A 15,421-nucleotide genomic window follows, 5' to 3' on the forward strand; every position below is an offset into this window, starting at 1 on the left:
TCATTCTTTTTGGGTTGAAGGGAAGGACAGGGGAGTCAATGAATACATTTTAGGTTCTTAAACTACTTTTGATTTGATTTTAATTGATATATTTTCATTGGATAAACAATACATTAACGTGTCACATCTAAGAAGGGCTTGAATCATTTTTTTGAGTGTATCCTGTAAAACTAAAAGCCCATTTTAGGCCAAAAAATAAAGCCTGACCTTGAGCTCATATACTACAGAAAGTCCATACAGTAATTGCTTTTTTACTTGTTAAAAACTGTCCAAACTGTAATGGCAGAGCAAGTAAGTGTTCACTCCCTAAGAGCCGTGCTGCGACCTCTCAGTGTGCGATTTAAGGAGGACAGAGTGTGTGATGACTGAGGACGCTGTGGGAAAGATTTCAGCAGCAACACCACAGTCAAGGTGGTGGTGGTGGGGGTGGGAGGGCTGGTGGGGGTGGTACGATGGGCGCCAGGCTTCAGCCTTGAACACGGAGAGATTGGAAAAGATTCAGACATAACGTTTCCTCCGTGACATGCAGCCTCAGATATCACTGTCTCATTTTAACCCTATAAAGCCAAGTGTATCATATTAGATACAGTTATTTTTGAGACCTCTACATCATCAAAAACCTGATGTATACATGTGTTGAAGATAAACAAACTGAGCAACAAATTGCACAAAAATACCAGATGTAGCAAAAATGATATGCAGGTTCCACGAATGGATCAGTCATTGCTGCATTAAAAAACTTCATATCAGCAGATGTATGATGTTGTGTTATATGGAAAAAATATGTATTTTGCATGGTTGAGGAAAAAGGAAAAGTCAAAGTCTTAATAGGTTAAAAATGTTAGGGTTTATATGTTTTTGTTAGTTCGAGAAAAACAAACTGTGAGCAACAAAATGCACAAAAAGACCTGATGTATCAAATATGATACAAATTAGAATTCATATATGCAATTTATTTATTTCTTAAAACTCGTCAGCAGGTTAATAAGCACTCAGTTTTTACAAAAATTGAATTTTCTGGCAATTATTTCATGGTTCAGGCTTTATAGGGTTAAATCTCTTCTTAAAACCCACCTCTTCTCGCTGGCTTTTAACACCACGTAGAGTGTTGATTTTATGTTGATTTTATGATTTTTTTGTTTTTATTGTATTCATGCATATTTTATTGTGTGCGGGCAGTACATTTTACATTTTATTCTATTTATTTTTATCCAATTTTTAACCCTATAAAGCCTGAACCATGAAATAATTGCCAGAAAATTCATTTTTTTGTAAAAACTGAGTGCTTATTAACCTGCTGACGAATTTTAAGAAATAAATAAATTGCATATATGAATTCTAATTTGTATCATATTTGATACATCAGGTCTTTTTGTGCATTTTGTTGCTCACAGTTTGTTTTTCTCGAACTAACAAAAACATATAAACCCTAACATTTTTAACCTATTAAGACTTTGACTTTTCCTTTTTCCTCAACCATGCAAAATACATATTTTTTCCATATAACACAACATCATACATCTGCAGATATGAAGTTTTTTAATGCAGCAATGACTGATCCACTCGTGGAACCTGCATATCACTTTTGCTACATCTGGTATTTTTGTGCAATTTGTTGCTCAGTTTGTTTATCTTCAACACATGTATACATCAGGTTTTTGATGATGTAGAGGTCTCAAAAATAACTGTATCTAATATGATGCACTTGGCTTTATAGGGTTAAAACCCACCTCTTCTCGCTGGCTTTTAACACCACGTAGAGTGTTGATTTTATGTTGATTTTATGATTTTTTTGTTTTTATTGTATTCATGCATATTTTATTTTGTGCAGGCAGTACATTTTACATTTTATTCTATTTATTTTTATCCCATTTTTAATTTATTTGATCTTATTGCATCTTACTGATCTGTTGTTTACTACATCTCTTTGTATTGTGTTATGTATTTATTGTTTGTGCAGCACTTTGGAAACCTTGTGTTTGCTAAAATTGTGCTATATAAATAAAGTGGATTGGATTGGATTGGATCAAGGTTTGCCATAAAAGAGACAAGGATGAAGCTCAACGTGTCCTATTGATTTTAGGACAAAACAGTTCACAGGTATGGGGGAAAGTGGTGTTATAAAATTAAAATCAATCAAGTTCAATTCTTATAAAATAATGGAGGTCTTACATTTACACTGTAAAAAATGTCTGTAGATTTTACGGTGAGAAACTATTAAACCATGACAGTAAAAGACCGTAAAATGATAAATGGGTTAATTCAATTTTAGTAACAATTAAATACTGTAAATGTATATATATCAGCCAGAACAGTATTTTTACAGGTTTTAAATTAAAAAAAACAAAAACATTACTCTATTACTGTAAAATACATTGGCACCGTGTTTGTAACAAAAAGCATCACTGTAATTTTTGCATTTATTTTTTGTAAAAATACTTTTTCTCACTGTTAAATGTACTAAACACCATATCGCTAACAGAAATATACTGTAATATTTAATGGTAAAATCTTTAATTTATGCGGCATTTATAAAGTATTTTCTTGTCAATTATACGTCAAATCTTTTGATGGAAAAACCTTTTATTTATACGGTAAAAAATGGAATAAATGCAATCTTAAACGTGAAATCAACAGTGTCAATATCTTTTTACCGTAATATTAGAAAAAAGTTGCACCGTATTTATTACGGTAACGTTCTGGCAACCACAGCTGCCACTGAAACCTGTAATCAGACTTCCTCAGACTTTAGTCCAGTGTTAGAGTTTAGAGCTGTCATAAATTATAGTGACACAGAGTTTTTACATGGTCTGGGATCCATCTACAATAACAATAATAAAATATGCATGTCAAGATCTGCATGGCAACGCTGTGAGGGCACAGAGCAACAAAGGCAACTGCTACTAATCTCCAATGCAACGGATACAAAACACACTTCAGACTGGATATTTTTGCACGTAATGTACACTGTAAAAAATGTTTGTAGAAACTACAGTAAAACACTGTCAAATTGCATCAGGAATGGGGCGTAAAATTAAAAATTGTGTATCACCGTAGTAGGCACTTTTAATTACCGTAAATCAAGGAATAGCACAATTTTTACTTTCATGAACTGTAGGAAACGCACAGTTTTGCTGTAAAAATATAACATTTTCATGTAAAGTTAATGGAGATTTGCCATGATGTGTGAATGAATGACACAATTACCTTAAAAATAACGAGAATATTCAGTCTAAATTAGTTTTTGCTGATATTGAAATTTACAGTAGAAAACCCTTTTACAGTGTACGCTGAGAGCCCTGTCTTTTTTTCATGCTCACACCTGACTGAAACTTTGCTCCCTATTATCCATTAATGTGCACGTCTTAACATGTCCAGTTTTATTTTTAACAACTTCTTGCTGCAGCTTCTCGCTGGGCTTGAAGCTGACACACGTCACAACAAGCTCGCAGGATTGTTAGACATGACTGAAACTTTTAATGGTAAAAGCAATCGCTAAAAAAAACCCAAGAATTTCTGAATCTGTCTTGGATCAAGCCTGACAGGAAGCAGAGTGACATGTTTTTATTGTGTAAAAACGTTTAAAGGGTTTGTTTTTTACTTCTTGGGAGAAATAAATTGATGGAATATTGAGTCCAGTCCAGCAAATTCAGTACACACTGTAAAAAATGTCTGTAGATTTTATGGTGAAAAACTGTTAAACCATGACAGTAAAAGACCGTAAAATGATAAATTTGTTAATTCAATTTCAGTAACAATAAAAAACAATGTAAATGTATATATATCAGCCAAAACAGTGTTTTTTTTAACACTTTTTTAACACTTTTACTCTACTGTAAAATACATTGGCACCGTGTTTGTAACCAAAAAATGCTGTAATATATATACAAACATCACTGTAATTTTTGCATTTATTTTTTTGTAAAAATACTTTTTCTCACTGTTAAATGTACTAAACACCATATCTCTAACAGAAATATATAACAAAGTTTTTTTTCGATGGAAAATCTTTTTATTTTTTTATGGAAAGATATGGAGTAAAATGGAGTAAAATCTTAAACGTGAAATCAAAAGTGCTAATATAATTTTACCGTAATGTTAGAAAAAGTTGCACCGTATTTATTACGGTAAAGTTCTGGCAACCACAGCTGCTGGTTTTTTACCGTAAAAACAACAGTTGTTTTTTTTACAGTGCACCTCTTTATGAGCTTATGCTATACACACACACACACACACACACACACACACACACACACACACACACACACACACACGCGCGCACACACACACATTCTTGTTCTTCTATCTTTGTGAGGCCCTCATTGGAACAGTGAATTCCCTAGCAAGATTATATTAGTTTTGGGATTTTTCATTAGTTTTAGGTTTAATATAGTTGTGATTTTTTTGTTTTCAAATTCAGTTAGTTTTAATTCGTTTTAAGAGTGAGTTTGCTAGTTTTAGTTTAGTAATTTTTTTTTTTTAAATGCTTTAGTTTTAGCTTAGTTTTTATTATTTTTAGTTTTTAGTAATTGGGTATTTGTTGGGTGGGAGATTAAAAGAGGTCACAGTAAATTTTGCCTTCATTTCCTTTGTCTTATCCATCTTCATTATTTATGAAAAAAGTTGACAAAGACAGAAATTAAGGACATTTTTACTGTAATATTAGTTAGTTTTGTAACCACACAATACAGTTTCAGTTAATTATCATGATCATGTAACCTTTAACCCTTAAAACAAAGTCTGAAATCTCAAAAAAGTCCTGAAGAAATGAGGACCGGCAGAAATGTCCTCACTTTGCAAAAATGTCCTCACTCTGTTGGTTAAAAAGGTGTTGTGGTCCTCACTATGCACGCACACACACACACACACACACACACACACACACAATATATTGCACATCTTTTTAAAAACATTATAAAACAAGAGAACAGTTTGGCACGTGCAGCATTTATACGTAGAGAATCTGAGACTAACCAGACCAGGAAGTTCCTGGATTTAGACGCTTGCAGCAGGGATGAAAAGATCCAGAGTGAAGTTTCACAGACAGACGGTGTCTCACTATGTTAAATACAGATTTTATCACTTTATTACACCTTTTCAAGGCAATATCTGATTCTCTGTCAGAGCCCGGGGGGAGACTTTACAATTCTTCTTATCTGCTTGTGAGGTTAGATTATTATTTAAAAAAAATATTGAATGAAATACTAATTATTCTGTCATCTTTTTAATATTTGTCAGGTTTGAATAAACATATTACTTATTACTCACTTAATGATTTTAAATTAGATTAGATTAGATTAGATTAGATTGTTCCCAGGGGGATATTGCTACAAGAAAATATTTAATACTCAGCAGAAACACATATAGTTGCTGACTCTAATCAGAAAATACTTTCTATTACATTATACTGCTACTGAACAATTTTGTGTGACACTTTTTTATTTTATTTACATTGTACATGAAAAATAAATGTAATGTTTTCTTACTTTTCTAACTATAAAGATGAGCAGCAGAATAGTGTTTATTTTACTGTTTGTGCGCAAGAGATACATACACATACTTTATATATTCAGCAAATAAAGCTACAAAGACTGAAGAGACTGCAATAGAATACAACTAAAATCAATAATAAAACAGTATGCCAGGATTGATTTAATAAAATAAAAATGATTTATAACAGGCAGTCATAACGCTGCAGCCTCGATTCTTCATGCAGGACGTTCAGATACAATCACTAGATGATTATCACTGTTTCTGCTCACTCGGCCACAAAGAAAGTCATTTTAAAATGGAGCTGCCTACGTGCACATGGTTGTTGTCTTATTACAACATTTACATTTACAACATCAGGCAAATTTGCACTTTGAAGCATGCTCGTTTTTTAGCATTCACCTCCAAAAGTGCTGCAGCCATCGTACAGTGATGAACTGTGTTGCAGTCAATTAAAGAGCTAATCCAATATAAAGTTGTTTATTTTAATCCAATATACTTCAAATCCAATTCAGAATAAAAAAAAACATCTGGTGCTCACACAGTTCACAGCCCTGACTCATGACTCTGAAACTGAGAATGAAACAAAGTGACTTTGACCGAGACACACAACATTATCCAGACGGATCAAGAGAGAAGCAGCACTGTGATCGTTTTAGTCCAGAGTTCACAATATTTCTCCAGAGATGCACACTCAAAAAAAGCAAACTGGGTGTCTGTTACCTTCTCCTTAGTCTAACATGTACACTGTTAAAAATGTCTGTAGATTTTACGGTGAAAAACTGTTAAACCATGACAGTAAAAGACCATAAAATGATAAATGGGTTCAAATTCAGATTCAAAATTCAGTTTTAGTAACAATGAAACACCATAAATGTATATATCAGCCAAAACACTATTTTTTCCTTTTTTTGGGGGGGAAAATACATTACTTCACTGTAAAATACACTGGCACAGTGAATATAAAAATATGCTAACATATTTACAAGCCATCACAGTAATTTTTAGCATGTATTTTTTGTAAAAATACATTTTCACACTGTTAAATGTACGAAACACCATATCTCTAACAGAAATATACTGTAATATTTAATGGTAAAATCTTTAATCTATGCAGCATTTATAAAATATTTTCTTGTCAATCATATCTGCCATATGACAAACAGCGTTTCTTTTGATGGAAAAACGTTTTATTTTTCACGGTAAAATATGGAATAAAATGGCAATCTTAAATGTGAAATCAACAGTGCTAATATCATTTTACCGTAATATTAGAAAAAGTTGCACCGAATTTATTACGGTAAAGTTCTGGCGACCACAGCTGCCGGTATTTTACCCTAAAAACAACAGTTTCTACTAAATAAAATGATGTTTTGTGGTTGAACAGTTTTAAAACATGTAGTTTTAGCATAAAATGCAACACTTTAAAATTGACTAGAATACTTTCTGTTAAAACAACCTAATTCAATTGCTGAATATAATATTTATTTCCTGAATAATTACTATTATGTTCATTTTCATATGATAAAGGTAATCTTAAAACTGTTTTGTTGGCTCAGCACAATTAATTCATGTACTTCACTATTTTAAAAAGTAGTTGTAACTACCCTATTAAATAAAGTAACTCTTAATAATGTCATACATGTTTAAATGGCCCAAATGTTACAATTACCCTTACAAATCTAGTTGTACTGAGCCCTGGTCATTAAGTAACAGTAACGCAAATACATCATGTTGACCCGACATATTTACATTTTGTTCACTCAACAAAACGGTTTCTCGCTAAATAAAAGCATTTTATTCAGGTGGAAATTATTTCCATAATTTTATTTTGTTCTGGGAACAAGTTATTTTTTTGAGTGCAGACTCCACATTTAAAAGACAGTCTCAATAGGAAACTTGGGCAACGAAACACAATGTTATAATTTAATTCAGCGACAAATATGTAAACAAACATTACTGACTTACTGGATAACTTCTCTGAGTCAAACTCAAATTTGGAGCAGACCGAATCAAAGAGCTGCTTTTGATATTATTCAGTAACAAAGTCCAGATAATTCAGTAAACCTGCCTCTTTAAACATGCAGGAGGACCTGAGGGGCCAAGCAAGACAAAACCTGGATCTCTCTGTGCTCCAGTGTGTTGCACAATGGGTGAGATCCTGCTTAATGAGACTGAAAACCAAATAAAACTCACAAACTATGACTCTATGTGGCTCAGGACCTCTGTCAATGATCAATCGGCTCCCTCGATTATGTTTACAATCGCAGCCCGCAACCCAAACATTCATAAAACGGAAATGACCACAAAAATAAAACCTGCATGTGCCTTTTGCAATGACACAAAGCATATTTAGGTTAAAAGAAAGGTTGCTGCTGCTTACACAGGTTTCTCTGCAGAGATAGAAGCAGCTTCTTGTTTGGGATTTTTAAGATGTTTTCACTGTCCGCACATTTAACCTTCTGAACCCCAAGCCGTTTCAATGTGGGTTTTTGCTCTGTTTACTCTCTGTAGCCTTGTATTTCACTGCAATATATGAAATATTGAAGTCCTGCAGCCCTAAGGAATCAGCACAATCGTGGCTAGAAAGTTAAAGAACTCCAGAATTCCTTTTGTGCAGAATAACGCAGTTTTAATGACATAAATAAAAAAAATTAAAAAGTTTTCTTAAGAAAGGTTAGAAAAAATTCTCTGGTAAATTCTCTTTTAAATTATAATTATATATACAACACTTTTCCAAGTGTCATCAGTCTCCACATGCTATACATATTGAACTATTTGCATATTTCCAGCCTCTCCTGTCCTCTCCTCTCTGCTCTGTGTAAACAGATTTTCAGTGAATATTTGTCATGTGACCGTTCGTCTCAGCAGAATCAATCATGGCTTCACAGTGCCGCTGAAGAGCAGAATTTAATGTTTTTAACAGGATCTTATCATTTGTTTTTGTTTTATTAAGGAGGAAGTTAAAATCTTTACAATGCCTGTTTTTACAGTTTCTCTCTACAATAAATGGTGATTTTTTTTTTGGTTATTTGTTAAACATTTGGTGCTGAGCTCATTTAAGTGTTCTCAGCCAAAAAAATGAAATTAGGCAAACAAATGATAATCACACAACCTGAATCATACTGAAGCTTCATTGATTATTGGTCAACAGATATTCATATATCCCAGGTAGTAACATACACAGTTATTAGTGAGGTCTAATAGTGAAATCACAGACGTGATGATGTCAGACCTCAGTCTGGGTCAATCAGCATATCCACTCTGTGTCTTTTATATTCCTGGACACTAGACAATACAAATACTGTATATGTGATAACAGTTAAAAATTAAAAACATATGTGGAAGCTTTGGAAACATTCCTAAAAACAACCAAGAAACACCTGAATTTGTTCCAGAACTGTAAACACACAGCTGAGGTCAAACATGACTTTGCTGTTATTCTGTGTCTTTGAAGTCAAATCTGACATTTATTATATCAACCCAACAAAACAAGACAAAGATGCCTTTATTTGTGTATTAGAAAACAAGCACCACATTTCAGTTATCCACATTATCTTTCACTTGGTGCATTCAGAAAAAGTTGGATTAAAGAACTAAAGTTTCTTGATTCTTACTCTATTGAATCACTGCACACACAATGTTCTTTTATGTTTGAAAAAAGAGGCCAAACATGTTAAAAGGCATATGATGAGAAATTTAAAAAAACTTTATGGATCATAAATATCTTATTTGTTTTTTCAGTGTTTACATAAAGGCATATTATAGAGGAAATTAACTGGATTTAAAAGGGGCTGCTGTTGGTAATATTTGAATTTTTAAATTCTGCACATGCATCTAAAATGTGAAAGATGTGAAGCAGCCAAATAAATTCAGTAAAGTTGCAAAGTGTTTCTTGTCTGTGCAGTAGAAAATGTGATTTTTGACTTTGACATTTGGTTTCTAACAGAAAAAATAAGTGTAGAATAAATGTATTTGTTCCTGAGAAAAAAAGCAGACTGAGTGCATCTATATCTGTGATGAAATTTGGATAATATGACAATGGTGCATGTTTTTGACTCTCCTGTCTGGGGTCAGATTATAGTCAAACTGAGGCTTATTTAGATTAGGGTCAGTGTACATTTTGTTCCAATACTTTTCTAAAAACCAGAGCAAAAGTCACACTTCTCTGCTCCCTAAACATTATTTTAGCTTCTTTATCAAACAAAATCAGTGCATTTTTAAATATAATTTCTTAAAAATAATTGTAATTATTATGATTATTTACCTGGTGTCATTGTATGCGACATCCAGCCATTCACCGACTTCCGTCTTCACGTAGTTGGAGTTGGGATACGGCGTCCTCAGCATCCCGGCCGGGTACCACTGCTCCGGACGCACGGCGCTCCGTTCATAAGGATTACATATGAAGGCTGTGTCGGCCCCGGAGCTGTGCGCGTTCATGCACTGCCTCGAGCCCCAGCACTGGGTGTTGTACTTGTCATTAAAGGTGTAATTACTGCCCCACAACGCCCCGGAGGGCTCCGCGTCCTCACATTTCACTTTGACGCTGTATTGTTCCGGCTGATAAGCGCCGAACTTGCTCTCCATGACTTCCCCGAAGTGCCTCGCATGGTCCTCGGGGGGCTTGTAGATTCGGCACGGTCGCTCCGTCGCCGTCTGACAGAAGTGTGCCAAGTTGCCTGGCGCGGATAGGGCGTAAGGGCAAGGGGCTGCACGCGCTGTGTCCAGATGATCTATCTCCTCTGAGGTTATGTCATCAGCCTCGCACAGCGGGAAGTTCTGCTCGTCCGCAGATGTCCGAGTGGAGGTGAGGTGCTGCAGACGCGCGGCGCTCTCGGAACTTTTGAACATCTCCACCAGTTGCAGGGGTCCCTCGTCCCGGTCCAGTGCTGCACCCTGAGCTCCGAAAAAATACTCTCCTTGCATTGGGTCAGTTGCGCATGGCGGCTGGAGCGCAGCAGCGTCCATGTCGCCGGTGTCGGGGCTCTCCGTGGCCAGTCCCAGGGACACGGACACCGCTTTGCAGAGCTCCCTGGCTGTTTCTGAGATTGTGGCGCAGGCAGAAAAGGAGCGACTGTCGCCCACACGGCAGTCAGCGTTTAACAACTCCTCCTGAGGAGCAGCAGCTGTCTGACACCACTGGTTTTCCATGTCACACGCTTGCGGAATAAGTCCGGAGCTGTAATTGTTTGAGCCTGCATGGTCTGGCTCTTTCAGCCAGCCGACGCCGCTTCCTGTTGAGTTTTTGGTGAAATACACGCGACTTTCTTCAGTTTTTAGCGCCATGTTGGAAGCGCCCGTCTTTATGTTCTCCCCCCTTGTGCCAATTTTTTGCTCTGAGATAACTGTCGGTCTGCTTGGCTGATTACCCAAAAAGTGTTTACCCTGCCAAGAGAGTGAACTTTGCACGACAAAGGTCTGTGCAGCTCTCACGTTGTGGTTTTTTTTTTTTTTTTTGGATAAAGGTCCTAGGGGAGCTACAAGAGTCACAAACTCCTCCTAAACTGAGATCCTCAGAGTCAGAGACGCTCAACTTGTGTTTGATGAAGATTGAAATCAGAAGAAGAATTTTGGATCCGTCAAACAGCACTTCTTCCCCCACTAAAGGGCGTTCAGTTCATCTGTACAATTTAACAGTTTCAGATGTTATGTCTGTCATGGCATATTTCCTATTTCAGCACATACACTTCAGTCACTGCTGTTTTTTCCCCTTGGCAGATAAATAGAATAATGACTGTCAACGTTAATCATTTTCCAGAGGTGTTCCCACACTGCTCCAGGTTTCATTTCCAAGTCAGTGGTGAGCTATTCAGCTATTACACCTGGCAAGATATGGCTGCCATCACCACTCACCACAGACCACACTCACCGCCAGTAGGACTAAATAGGTCAAAAGGACATTTTGACAAGTCACCACATCTGGAAGAAGCTAAGATTTAGTTTCCAACTGGCATTTTTTCAAAATAGTTTCAGTAACGTACAACACATTTGCTGACTGATGGTCACAGATGTTTTACAGATGAGTTATTGAGAGGAAGTCAAGAGGAGCAAAAAGGTTGCAGTTGCCACCACACACTTTAAGTGTGAGGTTTGTGCTTTATCAATCAATCAATCAATAAATCAATCAATCAACATCATTTTTATTGTGTAAAAAGGGTAAAGGGTTTGTTTTTTACTTCTTGGGAGAAAAAAATCACCGGCAACATTGATGGAATATTGACTCGAGTCCAGTCCAGCGAATTCAGTACACACACACACACACACACACACACACACACACACACACACACACACACACCTCACAAACCAACAATGAGTGACTTCATAACCAGTAGTGGTAATAAAAGGAACTGAGGAAAGCTACCTTAACTCTCAGTTCTCATCAGTTTACAGTGAGGAAACACCAGATTAAATTATATAAATTATCTCAAACAATAGAAAACTAACACTTAAACGGATAAAACTATTAATAATAATAATAATAATAATAATAATAATAATAACATTTATTATAACACTAATCATTATTATTAAAACATATACTAAAAAAGTAAAATAATTAGACAGATATACCAATAAATAAAGCTCTATTCACCCTTAATAGGGCACTCATTGAAATACTTGCAAATTCCAAATTTCAACCCTAGAGAATATTGGAGGATATTACATACTGCTAGAATGTGTAAAAAAAAACATGAAAATAATATTTTGAGAAAAAAGTGGCCAATCTACGAGAAAAAATGCACAGATTTATGAGATTTTAAGTGGTGAATCTGCGAGAAAAAAGTAGCTTTTCCCCCACTTTTTTCTCGTAAATCTGCACTTTTTTTGTGCAGATTTGCCACTTTAAATCACTTAAATCTGCTACTTTTTTTCTTGTAGATTTGCCACTTTAATCGAGTAAATTTGCAACTTTTTTTCTCAAAATATTACCTGAAGCTACCAAATATAGTTCTTTGCCTGATAAAGGGTTAAAAGCAAGACTCAAACCGTAAGAGACAATAAATAAAAAGCCAGAAAGATTAAACTTTGTTTAATAATACTTTGTACTTTGTAGTTTCAATATTAGCCCATTGAAATACTTGCAAATTCCAAATTTCAACCCTAGAGAATATTGGAGGATATTACATACTGCCAGAATGTGTAAAAAAAACATATGAAAAATAATATTTTGAGAAAAAAGTTTACGAGATTAAAGTGGCCAATCTACGAGAAAAATGCACAGATTTATGAGATTTTAAGTGGTGAATCTGTGAGAAAAAAGTAGCTTTTTTCCCACTTTTTTCTCGTAAATCTGCACCTTTTTTCGTGCAGATTTGCCACTTTAAATCACTTAAATCTGCTACTTAAGTTACCAAATATAGTTCTTTGCCTGATAAAGGGTTAAAAGCAAGACTAAAACCGTAAGAGGCAATAAATAAAAAGCCAGAAAGATCAAACTGTCAAACAAGCTATTGACTAACGAAGTCGGTCTGGAGTTAAAGCATAATGTCCAATGTGTCTAATGTGACAATCACTCACTCTTAAGTGAGTCTTAACTCATAAGCCTTTTATTTCCCCAGTAGTTTCCCCAGAGCTTCACTGTGTGGTTGGTTGTTCCATTCATCTGCCAAGAGGAGAAAAGTTTCTTTGTGCTCGCAACAAATCTGAGTCAAGAGGAGAATGTTTTAGATTTTTGGGTTGTTTGAGGTCAGGGTGAATTCTACGGTGGCCGACAAGGGTCAAACGGACGGCAACGGCCCAATACGTCTCAGTTTGAGAAAACAGCTTCTTGTACAGAAACGATGCAAAATCACAAACTCAAACACAAGTCTAAACGAGGTACAAAACGAGGAACGTGGTGCAAATTAAAAAATGTGCTGCAAAAAACAAAGACAAATGCATCATCATCATCAAACGCGCTGCAAATGGAGAAACGATCTGCAAACAATACAGCGGGAACGGTAATGTGACTTTTACTTGATTTTATATATATGTATATATGTGTTTATATGCCTAACTAACGTTATTGAGGTGAGTATTAATACTCTTCACTACCTCTTGACACACAATGGAGATAATCTATGACTGCTTACAAGTTAACTGCTGTCATTAACAAGCATACTGTAACACGTAATGTGCAGCGTTGTATGGTATGGGAGACTGTGATAAGAGGGCTTTTTAATGTATTATTAAAACGGGTGTTTTATGTCAAGCAGGCTAACCTACATGCAAACATATATAAACACATATATACATATATATAAAATCAAGTAAAAGTCACATTACCGTTCCCGCTGTATTGTTTGCAGATCGTTTCTCGGTTTGCAGATCGTTTCTCCATTTGCAGCGCGTTTGACGATGATGATGCATTTGTCTTTGTTTTTTGCAGCACATTTTTTAATTTGCACCACGTTCCTCGTTTTGTACCTCGTTTAGACTTGTGTTTGAGTTTGTGATTTTGCATCGTTTCTGTACTTGAAGCTGTTTTCTCAAACTGAGACGTATTGGGCCGTTGCCGTCCGTTTGACCCTTGTCGGCCACCGTAGTATTCCTTACAGTAGACTGCATCTTTGGCAGCAATGTTGTGTGTGTGCAGCAAAATATATCTTGGTCATATAAACAACAACAAAATCAATATCAGTTTAAGTGCAGACTACATTTAGAATATTTTCAGCCCTTTACCTTGCTGTTAAATATAATGTGCAGAGGACTGATGGTTATCTAAACTCTCTCCAAAGCCACCAGACTCCTTTGACAAAAATTTTAACCTCTAAAAACACAGGAGTTTCTGGTGCACCGCGGCCTCAATCGATTTGTTTGATTTTGGTGTTCTGAAAGTTTTGTGACCTGTATTTGGATATTCATACACTGTAAAAAAAAGTCTGTAGATTTTACAATGAAAAACTGCTAAACCATGACAGTAAAAGACCGTAAAATGATAAATGGGTTAATTCAGTTTCAGTAACAATGAAACACCGTAAATATATATATCAGCCAAAACAGTATTTTTACAGTTTTTAAAAAAAAAAAACATTATTCTACTGAAAATTACTGGCACTGTGATTGTAATAAAACATACTGTAATATATTTACAAGCCATCACTGTAATTTTTGCATCTATTTTTTGTAAAAATACTTTTTCTCATAGTTAAATGTACTAAACACTATATCTCTAACAAAAATATACTGTAATATTTTATGGTAAAATCTTTAATTTATGCTGCATTTATAAAGTATTTTCTTGTCAATTATATGATAGAACGGCGTGTCATTTAATGGAAAAAGGTTTTATTTTTTACTGTACAATATGGAATAAAATGGAAATCTTAAACATGAAATAAACAGTGCTAATATCATTTTACTGTAATATTAGAAAAAGTTGCACCATATTTATTACGGTAAAGTTCTGGCAACCACAGCTGCCGGTTATTTACTGTAAAAACAACAGGTCTTTTTTTACAGTGTATGTTCTGTTTTGTGCAAAGTGTTGTAATTCCAACAGGGACCAGGTTTGTCCAGAAAGAATTGTTTAGGTGCATGAGAATAACACATCAACAAAACAAAGTCTGCACAATGAAATAGGCTCCAAATGACTTTGATGATTTTGTGGCTGGTGTACCGCGGCCTCAATCGATTCGTTTGATTTTGGTGTTTAGAAAGTTTTATTGGAACTGCATTAGACAGCCTGTGTCCAGTGTAACTTTTGAAATGACCTGTATTTGGATATTCATACACTACTGGTCAAAAGTTTTAGAACACCCCAATTTTTCCAGTTTTTTATTGAAATTCAAGCAGTTCAAGTCAAATGAACAGCTTGAAAGGGTCCAAAGGTAAGTGGTGAACTGCCAGAGGTAAATAAAAAAAGGTAAGCTTAACCAAAACTGAAAAATAATGTACATTTCAGAATTATACAAGTAGGCCTTTTTCAGGGAACAAGAAATGGGTT

The 15,421-nt window shown here is 35.2% G+C and overlaps 1 protein-coding gene across 2 annotated transcripts in view; it reads right to left on the reverse strand.

The window, feature by feature from the left end:
* The window catches only part of ar (androgen receptor), a 44,664-nt gene extending 33,732 nt beyond the window's left edge, over positions 1 to 10,932 (reverse strand). The window contains exon 1 of one of the 2 annotated variants that reach the window (XM_059351912.1): positions 9,758 to 10,932. In XM_059351912.1, coding sequence (XP_059207895.1) covers positions 9,758 to 10,779 — 1,022 coding nt within the window. In that variant the 5' untranslated portion in view covers positions 10,780 to 10,932. The remainder of the gene's footprint in view (positions 1 to 9,757) is intronic. The other variant, XM_059351913.1, reaches the window with a different exon arrangement.
* Between the last annotated feature and the right edge of the window lie 4,489 nt (positions 10,933 to 15,421).

Source organism: Centropristis striata, chromosome 15 (genome assembly GCF_030273125.1).
Source record: "Centropristis striata isolate RG_2023a ecotype Rhode Island chromosome 15, C.striata_1.0, whole genome shotgun sequence".
In the NCBI taxonomy this organism is placed as follows: domain Eukaryota; kingdom Metazoa; phylum Chordata; class Actinopteri; order Perciformes; family Serranidae; genus Centropristis; species Centropristis striata.